Below are 19,088 nucleotides of genomic sequence, written 5' to 3'. Positions count from 1 at the left end.
CGTCTAAAAAACATAAAAGTGTTATAAAAATACATAATATAAACCACAAAATTTTAAATAAAATATTAAATTATTTAATCGTATAAATCAAATATAAAAATAGATAACCATTTTATTTTACATTAAAATTTTGATCCATAAAAAATACATTTGCACGAACACACGAGTTATATTTTAAAAATATGGTTGTAACAGTTGACGGGTCAAAAAAATAAAATAAAATTATTCATTATAAATTTTAAAATGATTGTGTTTAGAAATATATTAAATAGTTATTTAGTATATATATATATAAAAATTTTAAAAACATATATTACCATTTATATAAGATAAATATTTTTTTTTGCAAACCAAAAATGAATACCCGCGCGGATGCGCGGGTCAAGCTCTAGTAAATTTTAAATGACATTAAATTTTATCTAGAATAGTGAAAAGATTATTTATTATGAAATAAAATTAAAAAAATTAAACATGATTATTTATCATGATTTTATAGAAGATTTCCGAAATATTTTCTAGGTTTCGTTTGACCTAGTAAGTAGGAACTGTAAAGATTTATTTTTCCATCCTATATAACATTGTCGTGCCTCACTTCAAAACACTAAACCCTAAAATCGAGAGACCTTTTTTTTTTTGAGGACATGGAGAAGTTATCTGAGAAGGCTTTCAGTTGGGAGATAGACAACTTTTCCGAAAGGAACGGTGTGATACGGTCGGATCCTTTCACAAGCGGCGGCTGCGAATGGTAAAACGACAAGACTAATTAATAAAAACCTTTAGCTTTCTTACACGACTCGTCTAGATAGATGTCTTTGATTTTAGAGCTGATAAAAAAAGGTTTTATATATTAGGCTTCTTTGTGTTCACCCAAAGGGAAAGTTGGTGGATGATCACTTGTCCCTCTTCCTGCACGCTGTGAATCCTGTATCATTGCTACCTGGATGGAGAAGACGAGCTAGTTATCACTTTGTTTTGTTGAATCAATCTGGCAAAGTTCTAAGTAGAACAGTTGGTAATGATATGATCATTTCTTCCATTAAGTTTCTGAACCTTTGGTGTGATTTTATACCTGATATGACTGGATTTGAGATTCCAGGGGCCTGAAACATTTTAAAAAAAAAATATTATAATTTAGGAGTTTTTTTATCTATAATCTATGTAAAATCCTTCCAAAAAATTTGGGGGCCAAAGCCAATATTTCATCCAGCTGTCCCCAAATCAGTCTCTGTATGATTGAAAGAAAAGTTCAAATATGTTATTTTTCTTTCTGTATTCACAGAAGAACTTAGATTCTTCTGCGCTGAGGCCGAAGGCCGGGGTAGTCACAGAATGTTGCCTCTCACCAAGCTTCAGGAAGAAGGGTTTCTAGAGGACAACAAACTAACCATTGAAGTCTACATTAAAGTAGTTAAAGTTGTCGCTGAAGGAAATTTAACTGGGAATGAGATGGTTGATTTTCGTGGTTTCCATGTTCTTAATAGACAGGTAAGTCAATGAGTTTCATTCTGGTGTACCCACTTAAAGATACAGTCTGGTCTCTGGATCTTATTACCATGATTACATGTTTTTATCATTGGCAGGCTGTTTCAGTTAGCAATATTTTCGTACTGCATCCAGACGTTGCAGTAGATATCAGATCAGGTATCAAAGAGGTGAAGACGGCATACATGAATATTCTCCTCGGCCTCGTCGAGACACTAGACAAGGCTCCTCAGAGCTTGTCTGAGACTGAGCTAACAAACGCTGAAAGCGAGTTAAGCGAGCTAGAAGAGGCTGGCTTTAAGCTAGATTGGTTGAAACCAAAGCTTGAGGAGTTTTCCTTGAAGAGGAAGCAAGCAACTTCTTCTCCTAGAGTTTCTCCGTTTGAATGCATTGATTTTTTGGTAAAGAGATTCTTTTTGTCTTGCTTCTCGGAACACTAACTGCGTTTTTATAGTTATAGTTTGGGGAGTGTTTGAGTTCATTGTTTTAGTTCTTAATCTTATCATATCATTTTCTTTCAAACAAGTTTGAATTCATAGTTTTTTTCTTTCATTATTTGCCGTGTTGTTTGATTTTTTTCCAAGAATTTCTTGTTATATAATAGGTAGAGAATGATTCTCCACACACGTCCACAAACATTTCGTGTGTGGTAATTTGAATATCCAAATTGTATTCCTGGATAGCTAAACGTGAATCTTGATATTTCTTGATTATACTAGCTATAATTATAACTAGGCGAATAATAATTATATTTATATCTAATAAAACTTGGTTTAAAACCAGTGAAGGGACAACGTAGGATCTATGATTAATCTTAAATCAAAACCTGGAAAACAATAAAAGAAGAAATCATAAGATATACTAAAAGCTATTAAAACCCAACTATAATAATATAATTAGCTCTCCGCTTTCAACTTGATCTCAGCTTTGAGATTACACATCATCAGCTCAAGATTCTTCAACTGTTTTCCAAGTTCTAGAGCCTGAGCTTCATAACCAGCGAGTTTCTTCCTCTCCACGGAAACCTTCTCAAGCTTTTCCCTCAACCATTCCAGCTTAAAACCAGCTTGTGTCAGATCAAGCAAATCCTTGGAAACTTTACTTAGCTCACTTTCCGTGAGCTTCTCAAGAGGATTGTTGTAAAGTGTCTCGTAGATTCTGAGGAGAATGTTCATGTATGCTGTCTTAAGCTGTGGATCTTGTGGATAAATATACAATGCTGTTTCCGGATAAGTTTCAAAAATAATATTTGCTGACTTGACTTGAGAATCAAGAACTTGGAATCCATTGACACACACGGTCGTGTCCTTTTCAGGTAACACATGTGTATCTAGTATACCCATAATATCATATACATAAACGTAGACTTCAACTTTAAGTTTGTCGTTCACAAGAAACATTTCCTCTTGAAGTTTGGTAAGACGCAAGGCCTTTTTGAAACCCAGGTTTGGCCAAGTCTTGTTGAAGGTGTGAGAAGTTGCTGCCCATAGAGATATATTAACAAAAACAATAAACGTAATATCAATATATGTACGTAATTTCTTGAGAATACCGGTTAATTTGATATTTTCTCATGATAATTTTGATTTATATATGAAATTAAAAGATAGGGTTATTTTTTTATCACCTAGACGTTTGGACCTGGCGACATTGGATTGGTTCACGATAACAAAGCGAAACTTGGCACGTCTCCCCCATCCTTGATACAGCGCGAGAGAATTTGCAACATCTAGATACATAGACATGTGTGTATTAATACCGTTTCCCTTGGGATATACGGTAACATACCTAGAAAAAAAAAATCAAACAAAACTATACATGGTCAAAACCTTAAAACGTAAATTTTAGAATATAAATCTACATTAATTCTAGCTTTTACCAGTTGCAGGAGTAGCTTCTGAACAGATTCGACCGTATTGGAGCATTCCTTTGGGAGAAGTTGTTTATCTCCATAGTATAACTTGGTGTTCTCATGCTTGTTGATTTTAAGGTTTGATATATTGATGCATGCGTAAGCCAAATCTTCCTTATATATATATATGGGAGGGGGAAACTAAATTGCGAATTTTAATGGAACTAGATAACTTTAAAATGAATAAAATTACGTTTGCTTAAGTATATCTTTTGTTAAACTATTTAAATTTATCAAAATTTAGTTAATTAATTATGAAAGATTTGATATTTACAAAAAAAAAAAGAGATAAATATAAAATATATTTGGAGTTAATCCAATTAAATTTCGTAAACTATTGTGCTTTACAAAAAAATATAATACTACTTACCTCAAACTTAGAACAACGTGGTGATAAATATAAACACAAAACATAAGTGGAACCTTATATATATGATTGTAGTCCCTCCCTCGAAGAAAGTATCAAACCATAAATGAAGAGAGAGCTTCTGAAAGTCATGGCGAACCACACTGATGAGATGACTTACTCTTTCGAGATAGACAACTTTTCCCAAAGGAATACTATATTTACGACTCCTATATTCTCAACCCGATCCTGCAACTGGTAAAAACAAGAATCAAGCCTATAGCTTTAGTTAGATACTTTCTACACAGGTTACTGACTAATTTAAACTAACTTTTGTTTTATTTTTTCTAGGTTTGTTTACGTATATCCCATGGGAGATACAATTAGTAAAAATATGTCTCTGTGGCTAAAAGTTCCAGATCCTCTCTTACGGCCATTGGGTTGGTCGAGACAGACATCGTTTCGCTTCGTCGTTGTCAACCCATCCGACGTTAACAGTTCCCGAAGTTTCAGTAATTTGTCTTCTTAAAGCCCTTTTTAAATTTCACTAACATGATTTTTTTTTAATTTTGTTCATGTCTCCATATATCCACAGAATCTATCGACTCCATCTTTTACAAGGGACAGCCAAGCTGGGGTTTTATAACGGACTTGAGTCTTTCCAAACTTCAAGAGGGAAAATTTCTTGTGAACGACAAACTCAAAATTGAAGTCTACATAGGTGGTATCGCTGTTCATGGAGGACTAGATCCACATGTGTTACCCGAAAAGAAGAAGGAGACCGTGTGTGTCAATGGCTTCCAAGTTCTTGATTCACAAGTAAAGTCAGCAAAGTGGATTTTTGAGACTTACCCGGAAACAGCATTGTATATTCAACCACAAGATCCACAGCTTAAGACAGCATACATGAACATTCTCCTCAGAATCTTGGAAAAACTATATAACAGTCCTCTTGAGAAGCTCACGGAAAGTGAGCTAAGTAACGTTTCCAAGGGTCTGCTTGATCTGACACAAGCTGGTTTTAAGCTGGAATGGTTGAGGGAAAAGCTTGAGAAGGTTTCCGTCGAGAGGAAGAAACTATCTGGTTATGAAGCTCAGGCTAAGGAACTTGAGAAACAGTTGAAGAGTCTTGAGCTGATGATGTGTAATCTCAAAGCTGAGATCAAGTTGAAAGCCGAGAGCTAATTATATTATGATATTTGGTTAGGTATTAATTTCTAGTTTTCATTATATCTTATGATTTAATTTTTTTTTTGTTTGCCAGGCTTTGATTTAGATCAGTTATATCCTTTTCATATATTTTGATGTCTAGAAATCAAATGTTTTTCAACACAATATTTGGTTGTTTAGATTGTTCTTGTTAAATTTTTCTCAAAAAAAAAAAGAAAAATTCAAACCTTAAGTTCCTTTTTAAAGCAGCAAGGAAAGCAGTTCTTGTTTAAGGGTTTAGGAAGAAAATTAGCAGAAGATGAAGCAAATATGAGAACCAATATTTCAAGAATAATTAGCAGATGGATATGTGCCTAGAAAATTTTCTCTTCAGTTTGCTTTACACTAACATTATAAGTGGTTTGATAGATCTTGGTAGTCTGGTACTATATAACTTATATACAGTACATTAAGTTTTGTTCTTCTTTCCTCTAAACAGAGGATTTGCTTTGAGCTCTCAAAGTACCAAGCCCTAACCAAGAAAAAGGCCCAGTTAAGCCCATAACTCTTTAGAAGCCAGACTGAAAAATCTCGTTGACGGTGGATCTCACTGAATCCGACGTGCTCGGCCTAGCGTTTAGTTAACGGCACGCGCCGACAATCCTGCTACGCCTCTCTTTTCTTCGAAGTTGCACTTAAAGTTTTCTCTGCTTCGTAGTTACATATTTACATTACAAAAGTTTAATGATAAGCCGTTTTTGATTAGTTTTACTTTTACCATTAGACTTTGTGTTGATTTGTGCCGAACAAACTGCTATGCATCATCCCCCACAAATTCTCAACTTGTGTTTGCATTAATTTTTTCTAATAACTTCTTTATAGTACATTGTATAAAGTTCATCTTCAATTTTCAGACATTATATCTTGTCTTAAGTAAAATATTATAGAATATATTTTCTATCTTATAAAAGTTACTTAGCTTAAAATATTTATTAATATGTGTGGATTGTGGATGGATGAAAATATAAGTTACTACGCAAAAAGAATTATGAAAATGTAGTCACTGATTGGGAGCTTTTATGTACTTATAGGCACTTAAGAGTGAATTGGGTTTCTAACTTTGAAAATTTGAAACCTATAAAATAATGAAAGTTAATTTCCCTTTTATTAGTTTCAAAAAAAAAAAAAAAAAAAAATTCCCCTTTTATTGCGTTTCCATATACCGTAATTTCATATTGGTAGTTTTCAGTTTTGGCTTTCCCTATGCCGCCGCATTGTGTCTCACGTGTTTATACTCTATCCTCTTTGTAAGTTAGTAAATTAATCATACTATTACTTTTGCAGAGTGTTCAAATTAAAATTTCACTTAATTTTTTTTGCTAAAATTAATAGTATAGAATGTAGATTCACTTAAACTTTCACTTAAATTTCGAATTTGATTTTCAAAGGGTTTCATTTACTAGATTTCGAAGGGTGTTTATTAGTATAGTATGTAGATTCCATCAGCTTAAGCATGCATAATTAAGAAAATATGTTTTTTCTTAGTAGAGTTTGCTTGGACAAAAAAAAAAGAAACGAATTAATAGTAGCGTTGGCTCATTTTTTTTTTTGTTCACAAATACTTTATTGCTTAAAATTTAAAGTGAGTTTCTCACAGGGCCTCTGAGGGCCTGCTTAGCCAAGTTATCCTCAAAACAGAGAGAGGAACGATTAACATATCTAAAAGAGACTGAATCAAATTGCAAAGAGAGAAGATAGATGTCAGCCAGGATTCCATGGAGATCGGAGATGCCAGATTGTTCGACAATTGCTGCCATCAATTGTGCTGAATCCGATTCAAAGATCACATGTTTGAGCTGAAGTGCGATCGCATGTTCCATCGCCATTCGTACTGCCACTCCCTCCGCCACAAGGGATGATCGAACGAAAGATAAAGAGTCACTGTGAGAGATGAATCTCTCATTTTGGTTAACCGAGAAACTTCACCCCAATCCCGCGGTATTGTGTTCATTGCTCCACGCTGCATCCGATCGACAGAGGATTACTGAGTCGGTGTCGATCTTCCTCGGGGTTACGCCTCGCTTTGGGGGTATAGGTACTACTTGAGCCAACTTCCACTCTTTAGCATCAATGATAGCTTTTGATATTACCTCTTGAGCTGTGATAGCGTTGGCTCATTTTGATTTAGCATTCAGCTAGGCAATTAGGTAAATTCGATGTACATGTACCTTAGAACGTGAAAAGTATTGGAACACCTATGATGTTTTGTATACTTGAGATAAAATAAAATAGGTGTTCCAGTATCTTTATCAACGGACAACCATTGTTTGCCTTAAAAAGAACTTAATTGATTGTATTACGTTAACGAAACCATTTCCGTATATTGAGGTTTAGACTTTGAATTTTTGCCTCTCATTCACACGCCCAACTATTTTCTTATAAGCAAGCAATTTTAAACTAAACCCTTTAATTAATAATATATTAGTTGATCTGAACTGAAACACATTCATTTGACATATTTCGCATATATAAACCAACAACGTCACTTTCATCGTTCTATATATCTTGTCTATCAATTACAAACTCAATTTTCAACTAGTAACTTGTGTATTTTATAGTTATATGTAGATATTGGTTGTGCATTACATATATATAGAGAGTGCATGCATTATACTATAGTGCATATATCATTTTAAGGTTAGCAATAAACGATATATTTTATTTTCATTTTTGGCATGAAATAATTCTGTTTATTGAAGCTTATTTTTGATTAATTGCAAATCATCTAACTTCTTAATGAGGTTGAAATTCATATTTTTTTATAAAAAATGTAGGATATCCAAGCCTCAAAAAAACAAAATTAAGGAGAATTACTTAGACAGCAGCGATAGTCGTGTAGTGTTAGAAGCGGAGGTTATCGTGTGGCGTGCTATGGGCAGCAACGATATTTCTTCGATCATTGGCTTTTACTCGGTTCGAAAGTCTGCGGAGTTGTTATTTAAAACTCTTCTGTAATAGTTTATATGAGTTGGATTATGTTTAAGGTTTGTTTCAGTAAGCTGCTCCGGTGTGGGTTTTAGTTGTCCCGACGTGGATTCAAGTCGCTGCTTCTTATGGGTTTTCGGTTCTGAGACTATCTCGTTTTATCGCCAGTGTATGTATGAACTCTTGTATTTTATGTTGGAAGAATGATATATTCGACGGAAAAAAAAAAGAATTACTTAGATACGTTTTCACAAAAACACTCAGACCATTAATTTGCAATCATTGTTTCAAACTTATAGATTATTGAGTTTGATACTAATAAACATATCAAATAGGGAGGAGAAGCAAGTGTACCTAACATCACTGAGAACCCATCGACATTATATAGGCCTATATGCGTACTATTTTTCTTTCTTTTTTTTGCTTAGAGGCCTATATGCGTATTTGCGCGTAATACACCAAACGAATCCACTAATACGCACACAATGTTTTGTTATTATATGTTGAGTATAATTTTCTATCATAATCCTATGTATGCTTATAATCTGGATATAGGCACATATGCTGATATATATCCATGGTTTAAAACTTCAGAAATATATCGTTTTCTATTATAATTTTCATTATATTGTGTACACTTGTGTGTAGCTTTAATTATGGAGTATAAAACAAATCATCTTAAGAAATCAGCCAAATTCCATATACGTGTGACGGGCCACATTGTCGGGGTTGACCGTTGTCATGCTAGAACATGTCAGCATCATTTTCAGTATATATCTTATGATTTTTTCTTAACTAATATTCAAATAACATACATTAAATCTTAATTAGATACAGATGAAAGATGACTTAATAAGATGGTTTTTGTTCTTCTTCATATTTATTCAACATAAAAACTTTAAATTTTACGTAAAAATAAATAAACAAAACAAAAAAAGTTAAGTCCTTTCGTTACACCAAGTGCCTCTCTACGTTACATACCGATCACTAGAGCTGGAATGACGTGAAAATTTGAAAATATGTGCACAGCTCAATTAGAGTGTGACACACACAATTTTTTATTTTTTAGTCAAAAATCTTTAGAATCGCATATCAACCAATATATGATAATATGTTCCAAATTAATATTTTCTCCTAGTATATGGATCGACAACCCTGACGCACCCATTTAAAAGTCGAATATATTTCTCGCATTATATTTTCTCGTATTATATGGATAAATACATTTTTCCGCAGTCTCTACTGTATTTGTTGGCTCATTCCGAAAAATATATATGTTTATTTGCTCATTGATTATAACCTGCACAAACAAAATACTTTCATTGATTAATGAAGACGTTAACCAGTCTTATTCAGGTTGCTTGATAATGAATTGCATTTATAGGGTAAAATGATTATTTCCTTAGATGTTCAAAGGTATATGATTTTCATTTTGTTCGGATTTTTTAGAAGGTAAGATGATTGTTTTAATCGAAGTTCAGTGGTATTTAGATTTTAATTTCGGTTTTAATTTTTGTTCTTTAGAAATGTACCAAACTACAACTGAACTCTTTAGTTTAATTCGGTAAAATATCAGGTATATTATACTTTTGTGTAGCAAATCATATATGTTAAATTTTTGTTTTTAATGTTTCAGTCAAGTTTATATTGCCCCATCCCTATTAAATTGTATTTAAGAAAACATTATGTCAAAAGAATTGTTTTGTATATATTCAGAGTACAAAAGACATAAATAGATTAACTATAAGTTCAAGATTATGTTTAAAGAAAATCTATAGGAGTTTTAAGTAGTAGAACGCTGTTGATATTCAAATCCTCCAACATTAATCTAGATGAAACGAAGGCAAGATGATTGATCAAGAAAATTAATATAATATGACTCATACTATATTAGTGGTTGGTTTTGTGTATAGCTTCTTCCTTTCCTACTAGCTATAGTTAAAGCTTTTCTGGCATATCAATTAAATATTATTGGAACTTCAAACTTTATCATCTATGCATCATAATTGAAATTTATCATTTTATCATTGTAGTTTTTCTACTTTCCTCAATCCTAATCGATTGCAAATTTTATTAAAATAGTTATAATGAACAAGACAGGTGTAGGCCACTAAATAGACAATGTGATATCATATGATATTATTATATGAAACCCACCCACCTTTATCTTCGTCTTTATAAAACTTCCCCGAAGCTAGTGCTCATCCATTCTTAAAGCTACTCGAGATCAATTATAATCATCATTCATTAAAAGACAATGACTGGCTCTGGCTCTCCATGTGGAGCTTGCAAGTTCTTAAGAAGGAAATGTATATATGGATGTGTGTTTGCTCCATACTTTTGCCATGATCAAGGAGCATCTCATTTTGCAGCCATTCACCAAGTATTTGGAGCCAGCAATGCTTCCAAATTGCTCTCTCAACTTCCTATGCAAGATCGGTGTGAAGCTGCCATTACAATCTATTATGAAGCTCAAGCTCGCCTCCAAGACCCCATCTATGGTTGCGTTGCTCATATATTTTCCCTCCAACAACAAGTAAATATAACTTCCTCAATAAACCCTAATCTTGATTATGGGTATACAAAAATGTGAATGTCATATGGTGATCATATATATATATATATATATATATATATATATATATGCATATTATGGACTTATTAATCATTATTAGTGTTTGCTATAAAATGTGTAGGTTGTGAATTTGCAAGCACAGCTTGAGATTCTAAAGCAACAGGCAACACAAAGCATGATGACTACTGATACTCCATCCTTAGAAAACCCTAATTACTATCGAGACACTAAGCTTCAACAACTTCAACAATCTCTAGATCTCCATCGTCATCATAATAGACATCATCAAGATAGAAGTTTGGATACAGAGTCCGACTCCGATCTGAAAAATATCATGACGTCTTACTCTGAATTAGATCAACACTTGAACACCTTTAATCAGTATCATAATGGCGGCAATGATGTTCTATCCGCGAGTTTCGGGTACATCTCGTATTCGTGATGATTTTGGTGAAGATAGGGTTGAACACATCAAGACGCATATTAATTAATCTATAGTTTTAATTTATATCAAGTTTATACCTAATATATGAATGAAATGTTTTTGATCGATTTAGTTTCTGTTTGATAGTTTTATAAATTTAATTTACATCGGAATCAAATCGTCAAATATATTACTGGGAAACAACAAATGGCAAATCCCCAAGCAGCTCAACTTAAGCCATGGGGAAAATCTGTTTTGGCATTGTAGACTGATCATTTGTTCCTTTTCTACTCTTGGAACCAAAAAAATAAGAATTAGCAACAAATAAATATTAAACAAATAAAAAAATTATTAAACAAATCCTAATCTACTAGTAGTATATATAATATCTTTGGCTATACATAAGATTCTTCCTTATTTTTATTTTGTCTTTGTAACCTCTCTTTTTGAACATAAGTATGTCAGGGATTTTGTCATTGTAATTTTTAACAATCAGTAAGAACTCTAGTTCAAATGGAGTTGCAACGCTCATCAGAGCTATCAACAACGACGCACAGGTGAAAGAGATTTTTGGGATCGTCAAAGATATACAAGAACTCTCTTCTGTGTTTGTCGAGATCTCTTTTGCTCATGTTCCTCGGTCTTCCAATGTGGAAGCCGATCGACTAGCCAAACTCGCTCTTTCTGTTTCAGTTGTTTCTAACCCTTAGTGGGTCGACAATGGGCCTGAGGCCTTCTTTATTTATGGAAAAAAAGTATGTGTTACAAAAAAAAAAAATGGAGTTGAAAACACATTTAGATTGTTGACTTCCAGTTTCTTGTCCCTTTTTCCTTGTTAATTTCTATATGGAGGACGACTTTCATGTGTTACAAAATGTGATTGTATAAATAGTAATGGCCAAGACATATGCTTTTTTTTTTTTGTGACAAGGCCAAGACATATGCTATTAACAAGAAGAAAGTGATCGTGACATCTACTCACTCTGTAAATTAGTCAGAATTCACAGTAATGCGAAAACATGTTGCTAGCAAAAAGCATTTCTATATTATTATTATTTCCAATCTGACTGAATCTTTTCTCACTAACTGTTATATGCCACATTAGGGACTTGTTGTCAATGTTTAAACACAAAAGTTTTGTGAAACACGAAGATAGACCAATCTGAAAAAGGAACTAGCATTTTGTGACTTTTATTATCTCGCATTAGTGATCGAGAAAAGTATTGTAAACCTAATAGGGTCGTTTAAAAACTGCAATGGGCTTACTTTACGAGTTGTGGGCCTACAGCGCACAGATTAAAAAGAAAAAAGCAACTGCAAAAATTAATTCAATAATCACGGCCTGAGGAAAGAAATTGTGAGGTGGGCCCCGATAGCAAATGACATAAAGCAGGCCAGGCAACACGTGTGATATGTCAACACAGTCAAAGACTTTGAATGTACTTAAGCCACCGGGCCCACATGCGTTAACTCTTGCCGTTTCAATCTATTTCTTCAATTTCTAAAGAACATATAATTGACAAGATGACAACAGTTCGTGTTTATTCCCTGTCAATTGACACGTCACTGAACTAAAATTGTATATACGCACTACAATGTTGAAGTTACTTTTTTTAAAAGGGTTGTTTTCATTTCACAAAAATATAATAACATGCCCTCTCATCTCATAATTAAAATAACATTTCTTCTACAGCCAGTTAACCTCGATGATGCGTTTTTTTCTTTTTCTCGATATTTTTAATGTATTTCAGAAATACATATTGGCTTGTATATATGAATTCTAAACATATATACGTTTTCTTGATGAATGTCTAAGTGGTGTTGTGATATCATGCTTTGACCACCCTCTTTTGATCTGTTCTAGTATATAATATTAGCAAGAGTTAATAAATTTGGTCTTTGGTAATGGGCTCGAAGAGTTAGGATATCATATAATAAACAAACACATGTATAAACGGCTTGACTAAGAATAGGCATCGCCGTACGCATTGTTGTTCATAAATCATAACTCACAAGTCAACCGTAATTAATAACCTTTTGATAAGAAATTTGGTTAGGAAACAAGTTCCATGTATCCCACCTAGATCATGTCATACTTTAAAATATCTTAAGATCGACGAGAATTCACTCTATAAGTATTCGCTTTCGCAATGATCTATGTACATTAATTGTTATCAACTCATGCAAAATAACTAATTTTTTGTGTATATATGAAAAGCTGTTAATGGTGAATGTATTAGGAATCCTAATTTAGGATGTTCCACTATCCAAATTTCCAATCTTTAGCATAAATGTCGAAGTAACCAACACGTTGATATGATAATGAGTAAGTAATCAATAAACTAATAAATTGACACATTTTACCTCAATATATTGTTAGCATGCCAAATGTTAAAACAAAAGACACTCTCAAATTATACTTTGTTCATAACTGTCAGACTAATAAACCAGGATGCACTGATCAGGTGCTTAATTTAACTTGTTTTCCTTCTACTATTTAATAAGTCCTTTACAATGCATTGATTAGTTATCTCGAGATTACAAATCACAAAGTCCTTTCTCAAAAGACTAAAAGAGAACTTGTGACTTTAGATGTGGACAACAACCGAAGCTTCTTGGTGGAGAATTGGGTAAGAACTAGCTGAGATTGATTAGAGTTGGCAAAGCAAAACTGATTAAAGATAATTAATTGAATTTAGTTTAGAAGATTGCATGCAATTGAGGGGACATTTTGTCTAATATTGCCACTACAATTTGTATGGGGGATTGGTCCTAGCATAATTAACTAGACGCTGCTTAGTTAATGTTAGGTAAACATCTTTGCTTAATGTAATATTATTGCGTGGTCCATTTATATAATATTAATAAATTTATAAATGAAATGATTTTGATGATTTGCTTCTCTGACAGACAATCATAACATACATCCCTCCTATGTTCTTCAAATGTTTTCTAAGAGAGATTTGTTTATCAGTTTTATTTCTTCTTTATTTATTCGTATCTTGAAAATTTAGATTTTATACAGAAAAATAAAGTTGACTTTTGTCATTTAAAAAAAATATTTGAGACCATATGCCTTTTAGCCTTCGTAGAGATGCGAAAAGCAATTGTTAGTTGACATTTAATTACAAGCACATACGCAAATCAATTCATAGAGATATATAAGAATATGTTTTTTTTAGGTTTTAACTACCCACAATACGACGTCAAAAAAAAAAAAAACTACCCACAATACGATACCCTCAACTTACATTTTTGTATATTCGAATACTTTGTGATTTATGTTGAAATTTATACTTTCTGTTGTTAAAGAAGGTGAACAATTATACGCTAGTTAAAATCTGTTATATATCCACGCAGAATACATATACATTCGTAACGAGCAAAAAAGAAAATACCAATATATAATGATATGTACTAATAATTTTTGGAAAATAGATTTTCTATAAGTGTGTTGTGTAAACGCATACATGGTGATGAATCTCTGCCTACATAGAACAATAGAAGCATTTCTATTACTGACATAAACTTCTGTTCTGCCTACATAGAACAATAATAGAAGGCCATTATCAAAAAACAAAAATCTTATCTAAACTCGTATAACATTACATTTTTGCGTAGTTTTCATGTGGAGGAAACAATAGGTAAGTGTTGAGTGGACAGTCCTCAATCAGTTAAATCTATTCAACTCGATTAATGTTGGGGGCTAATCGAAAGCGTATGATAATCTAAGACATGCAGTTATCGTGCGTGAGAGTGACTTCCGCATTATTCAATAGAAACATCAACATTGATCGACAAACGAAACCATTGAACTATAAGTAACATATTCTGTTGGTTTTATGTTTAGAAAATGTTATACATTGATGATGCAACCAAATCATGTTTATTGATGATATCATGTGTGAACATCCATTGTTTCATTATATTTTTGTTTTTTGTCAAAGGAAAAACATCTCATTTCTTCGCCGTACGTCTGTCTACATAAGTTAGCAACTTATCTTAATTCTTCATCATTCTAAGAGCCAAAGCCTGAAGCTCACCTAAATCACTATTACAATAACTCACTGATCTTTTTTTGTTAGGATATCCTTCGTGAAACCCTAACCCACCGTGACCGTATACGCCACCTCCAGTTTGCTGAGTCTCTCGCACGTTAGCTGTAGTAGTGACGTCACTGCTCGTGTTGCTGAAAGTTTCTTCTAGCGAGCTTTGTGGCGAGACGGGATTATTAGGGTTTACGTGACCGTAGTAAGGTTGATGATGATGGTTATATGCTGTTGAGTATGCATTGCCGATAGGAGAGCCAGTAGTTTGTTGACACGTCATGTATTGTTGATGAGTACTTTCCGAGCTGTTTCTTAGATCTCCGGCGGCTGACGTCTGGTGGCCGGCGATCTGTGCCTTCATTTGCATGACTTGTGCTTGCAAGTAAGCCACCTTTGTATAACCGAATCAAACGCTAAGTGTTAACAAGGTTGATTCAGTTCTATTCAAAATGTTGAAAACTCATATACACGAACTAGTAAAAGCGTATTCTTCAAGAAGATATATGTAATTTTGAATGATATTTATAAATATATCCATGTAATGTACTACATATATATTTATAATGGTTAATTTTCCAAGAATAATAAAAAGAATCATAAGAGACATGCTTATCTATATAAGCCTTTATGAATATCACCAAAATTTTCGAAACATCTATTTTGTAAAATAAAAAGAGCTAGTGTCATTAAACATGCATCTATCGATATGAAAAGGAAAGCGTTAGTGTTATTTACTAGATCTTGGCGAGTCATCAGGCAATGCCAAACGCAACAAAGAAGAGTCTGGGCATAAATTTATTGAAAAACGGATTGTTGTAACATTTTCCAATGAACTATATTATTGTAATCTCAAACGGTTATGAAATTTATTGTATCAAACAAAACAAAAACTAGTGTGAAAACAAACGTTTTGATGGAACAATTATTTGATACTTATCCTCAAGCTTTTCTTGAAATTTTAGCTACATGCACTAATATCATACCAATTAATAACGACCATATAAAATCCTCAGAGTGACTACAAAATTGATGGATTAGTAGTGATCGCTCAATTGATATATGTACCTGTTGTTGGAGAGCGAAGATGTGAGAGACACAGCCATACACAGGATCATGAAGACGGGCCTGAGCTTCGTAGGCGATGGTGACGACAGCTTCACATCGATCATGGATTGGGACATTGAGCAAGAGCTTAGAGACGTTGCTGGCTCCAAAGACCTTGTGAATAGCTGCGAATCTTGCTGCTCCTTGCTCCGAAGAGAAGTAAGGTGCGAATATACAATCCGAAGCACACTTACGCCTCAGGAACTTGCACGCTCCGCATGGTGAACCTGTCCCTGTCGTTGTATCGTTGCCGGAAGTTGCCATGGACGAAAGATGATGATTTATTATGTTGCTTGTACTTAAAAGAAAGAAGGATTCTCTTGTTTTTGTTATCTTCTGTATCGTTTTTTTTGTAAGATTATTTTTAAAGAGATGTTGAAAAGATTGAAACAAGTGATGATTTTAGACTTGGGATCGTCGGAGATGTGCACGAGCGAACTAGGAAAGGGTGATGGAGGAAAAAGAAAAAGAAATGCAATGATGATGGTGAAGTTTGGTGTCTTTGGGTGGATTTTATAAAAGGAACATTGTGATGAGAGAGATATCTTTTATTTTCTTGGGCCGGCTTATTTTATATGTTCGCTAATGATCATTTACAAATTACAATCACATATACTATAGTACTTTTTAATTAGTTATTTTGCCTACCATATTGTATCATCTTTGTATGTAAAATACTTTATTTCTCCATCACTAGAGTTTGAATCATACGTATATCGTTTAGAAATTGTAATATGTGGTGACAGTATAAATGTAATTAATATATTAATCAGTCTTTCTGGCTTCACAGTTTCACACCAGTTACATTACTAAATATAATATTTAATCTAATTATCAAGAAATGATTGTGTTCAGTATAAGTAGCAGAAGTATGTAATATTAATTTGCAAATTGTGTCTGAAACCCTCTTTCAACTCAAACAAATCTATACATGCTTCATAAATATTTGAAGCAGAAGTATATAATAATAATTTGCAAATTGCGTGTGAGACCCTCTTTCAAGCTTCAACTCAAACAAACCTATACTTGCTTCATATTCTTAGCTTCAAACTAACACTAGGAAAACATATAAAATCAAATCACTCGAGCTATTAATTTTAACCATAGATCATTCCTAACAGAAAAAATGAGAACTGTTTTTTTCTTCATATAAATAAAGTGTATAAAAATAGAAGCGAACCAAAATAATTAGAATTTAATATGCAATACTCTATGATATAAATGTTCATATTAGCTACTTATAACATTTGTAATCTTTCTAAATTTAATTCATCCGCAATGTACAATATAATTTCGTAGCATTGGCGTCGAACTAGCATCATTGAAATATCATATTTTTGCTGGTAATTTTAACTAACCACACTTGAATATTACTTTTAAAATTTCCTTGTCTCAACCATTATTGGTTTAACAGTTTGAAACCCAAATAACACTAAAGATTTATCTGTACGATATGTAAAAAAAAAATTATGATTATTCAGGGAAGCCAAGTTAAGACACTATTATTCAGTACATCGATCATGAACTAAGGTACAGTGTATATACATCCAAATGTATAAGAAGAATTGCCTTGTCTATGATAATTAACATTTAGTGAGATTATATTTTTATAAATATAAAGGATTTTTCAAGTGAGCCAAAGGGTGTGAATGGTAGACAATGGAGGGTCTCATGTTGGATACTAGGGAGACAACCAATAATGGAGATTGCAACATGAAATTCTATTTTATTAAAAATTAATTTTCTAAAATAAATTATTGGAAATTAATTTAATCAGTCCAAATTCTGTTTCTTTTCATTCGTGGATTTCTACAGAAATATATCCATATTCTTAGTAATGAGGTAGTCTTAGGTCTTCCATCACTTTTTCTTGGATTATTTTATACGTTTGTTTTTTGGATTTTATCAAAGCAAACTCACTTACTTAATTATTTTGTTCCATCTTTCTTTCTTTAATCTCTTAATTAAAAAAAGAAGAAAAGTTATTTATAAGTTCTTCCGCCGAACGCCGGACATTGGAACTGCTGCTGTTTGTCTTGACGTGGGGGACCGGATAAACCGGCAAATGCCCGTGAAGGTGTACCGACAAATGATAATGCCTTGAATGTATTTGGAGGTCATTTTATGTAGTATAATTGTTAAGTATGTAATTATAAACTATTTGATTACCCCTTTATGACAAAACAAAACACTATAAAGCTCTTAAATTTGATTGATTGTGCTGGATCTGCTTAGGTGGCTTAGGAATATTCGGTTACATGGAGTGAGTGTATAGCTGGTACAGACTAGGATTCAAATCACCTGAGGAGATTATCAGAAGTTTAATAATGGTTTATACGCCAAAAGAATTTGATATAATGTACTTGCGGATTTGGTACACGAGAGGGAGATCGTGTGATTACAACTCGGATAGTGTGTGCATGTGACTTTCACTTAGCACTCGTGTTCTTAAAATTACGTGGATATGATTATAGTTGGTAATTTAGTTTTTGTCAAACTTTTTTACATGTATCTTTGTGCTTAATACTTGCGGGCACTTCATATTTGAGTTTTAGAATTTTTCAAAATATTATAATTAAAAAATAAAATAATACTAGAATTATCTATTTTTATTTACAAATTTCAGTTAAGAGTTTTTTTTTTAATTTCCAATAAGTAAATATGGTTGAACGCATAATTTTCCCATTAGGGTATGTAGAAATAAATAAATGAAAAGGTAGTATATGTTTAACTATCAATGCAAAAAAAACGATAAATAAATTACAGGAATAATTGAAATCCAGCATATCATAGTTTAAGTCTCTTTAAGAAAAAAACATATCATAGTCTAAACCCCATATTTACCACTAGAGTATGTAGAAATAAATAAATGAAAAGGTAGTATATGTTTAACTATCAATGGAAAAAAAAAATCGATAAAGAAATGATAGGAATAATTGAAATCCAGCATATCATAGTTTAACCCCTATGTTTGGTGTAATGTTATCTTATCTCCAATAAGATATTTCTCCTCAACGTAAACAAATATTTGAGGGACTGATAGTGATTACGGATTGAAAAGA

At 32.7% G+C, this 19,088-nt stretch overlaps 5 protein-coding genes across 5 annotated transcripts; 3 read left to right on the top strand and 2 right to left on the bottom strand.

Moving 5' to 3' along the window:
* Window positions 1-633: 633 nt before the first annotated feature.
* Window positions 634-1,999, top strand: LOC106450320 (MATH domain and coiled-coil domain-containing protein At2g42460-like). The gene is made up of 4 exons (XM_013891964.3): window positions 634-745; window positions 852-1,012; window positions 1,280-1,485; window positions 1,581-1,999. The coding sequence occupies exons 1-4, from the start codon at window positions 642-644 to the stop codon at window positions 1,920-1,922; spliced, it is 813 nt and encodes a 270-aa protein (XP_013747418.2). The 5' UTR covers window positions 634-641; the 3' UTR covers window positions 1,923-1,999.
* Window positions 2,000-2,367: 368 nt separating this feature from the next.
* Window positions 2,368-3,471, bottom strand: LOC106450322 (MATH domain and coiled-coil domain-containing protein At2g42465). Its single transcript, XM_013891967.3, has 3 exons — window positions 3,362-3,471; window positions 3,110-3,270; window positions 2,368-2,962 (listed from the first exon to the last, which is right to left on the bottom strand). Exons 1-3 carry the CDS (start codon window positions 3,454-3,456, stop codon window positions 2,379-2,381), a joined length of 840 nt encoding a protein of 279 aa, XP_013747421.1. The 5' UTR covers window positions 3,457-3,471; the 3' UTR covers window positions 2,368-2,378.
* A 387-nt stretch (window positions 3,472-3,858) lies between these two features.
* On the top strand, window positions 3,859-5,272 carry LOC106448974 (MATH domain and coiled-coil domain-containing protein At2g42465). The gene is made up of 3 exons (XM_022718450.2): window positions 3,859-3,998; window positions 4,092-4,252; window positions 4,336-5,272. Exons 1-3 carry the CDS (start codon window positions 3,868-3,870, stop codon window positions 4,923-4,925), a joined length of 882 nt encoding a protein of 293 aa, XP_022574171.2. The 5' UTR covers window positions 3,859-3,867; the 3' UTR covers window positions 4,926-5,272.
* A 3,129-nt stretch (window positions 5,273-8,401) lies between these two features.
* Window positions 8,402-14,062, top strand: LOC106450319 (LOB domain-containing protein 17-like). Its single transcript, XM_013891963.3, has 2 exons — window positions 8,402-10,410; window positions 10,571-14,062. The coding sequence occupies exons 1-2, from the start codon at window positions 10,132-10,134 to the stop codon at window positions 10,889-10,891; spliced, it is 600 nt and encodes a 199-aa protein (XP_013747417.2). The 5' UTR covers window positions 8,402-10,131; the 3' UTR covers window positions 10,892-14,062.
* A 754-nt stretch (window positions 14,063-14,816) lies between these two features.
* Window positions 14,817-19,031, bottom strand: LOC106448971 (LOB domain-containing protein 16-like). Its single transcript, XM_048778732.1, has 2 exons — window positions 15,988-19,031; window positions 14,817-15,313 (listed from the first exon to the last, which is right to left on the bottom strand). Exons 1-2 carry the CDS (start codon window positions 16,288-16,290, stop codon window positions 14,876-14,878), a joined length of 741 nt encoding a protein of 246 aa, XP_048634689.1. The 5' UTR covers window positions 16,291-19,031; the 3' UTR covers window positions 14,817-14,875.
* Window positions 19,032-19,088: the final 57 nt, after the last annotated feature.

Source organism: Brassica napus, chromosome A4 (genome assembly GCF_020379485.1).
Source record: "Brassica napus cultivar Da-Ae chromosome A4, Da-Ae, whole genome shotgun sequence".
Taxonomy (NCBI): domain Eukaryota; kingdom Viridiplantae; phylum Streptophyta; class Magnoliopsida; order Brassicales; family Brassicaceae; genus Brassica; species Brassica napus.
Note: the sequence above shows the minus strand (reverse complement) of the source record. Positions and strands in the feature narration are given on the sequence as shown.

Bases quoted from the DNA above. Each gene is read 5' to 3' on its own strand.
- LOC106450320 (XM_013891964.3), top strand. From the start codon at position 642: ATGGAGAAGTTATCTGAGAAGGCTTTCAGTTGGGAGATAGACAACTTT. The intron at 746-851 runs GTAAAACGACAA...TTTATATATTAG, and splicing joins ACAAGCGGCGGCTGCGAATG to GCTTCTTTGTGTTCACCCAA. The intron at 1,013-1,279 runs GTAATGATATGA...CTGTATTCACAG, and splicing joins AGTTCTAAGTAGAACAGTTG to AAGAACTTAGATTCTTCTGC.
- LOC106450322 (XM_013891967.3), bottom strand. From the start codon at position 3,456: ATGAGAACACCAAGTTATACTATGGAGATAAACAACTTCTCCCAAAGG. The intron at 3,271-3,361 runs GTAAAAGCTAGA...TTTTTTTTCTAG, and splicing joins AGAAGCTACTCCTGCAACTG to GTATGTTACCGTATATCCCA. The intron at 2,963-3,109 runs GTGATAAAAAAA...CTCTATGGGCAG, and splicing joins CGCCAGGTCCAAACGTCTAG to CAACTTCTCACACCTTCAAC.
- LOC106448974 (XM_022718450.2), top strand. From the start codon at position 3,868: ATGAAGAGAGAGCTTCTGAAAGTCATGGCGAACCACACTGATGAGATG. The intron at 3,999-4,091 runs GTAAAAACAAGA...TATTTTTTCTAG, and splicing joins TCAACCCGATCCTGCAACTG to GTTTGTTTACGTATATCCCA. The intron at 4,253-4,335 runs GTAATTTGTCTT...ATATATCCACAG, and splicing joins TAACAGTTCCCGAAGTTTCA to AATCTATCGACTCCATCTTT.
- LOC106450319 (XM_013891963.3), top strand. From the start codon at position 10,132: ATGACTGGCTCTGGCTCTCCATGTGGAGCTTGCAAGTTCTTAAGAAGG. The intron at 10,411-10,570 runs GTAAATATAACT...TAAAATGTGTAG, and splicing joins TATTTTCCCTCCAACAACAA to GTTGTGAATTTGCAAGCACA.
- LOC106448971 (XM_048778732.1), bottom strand. From the start codon at position 16,290: ATGGCAACTTCCGGCAACGATACAACGACAGGGACAGGTTCACCATGC. The intron at 15,314-15,987 runs GTACATATATCA...GGTTATACAAAG, and splicing joins TCTTCGCTCTCCAACAACAG to GTGGCTTACTTGCAAGCACA.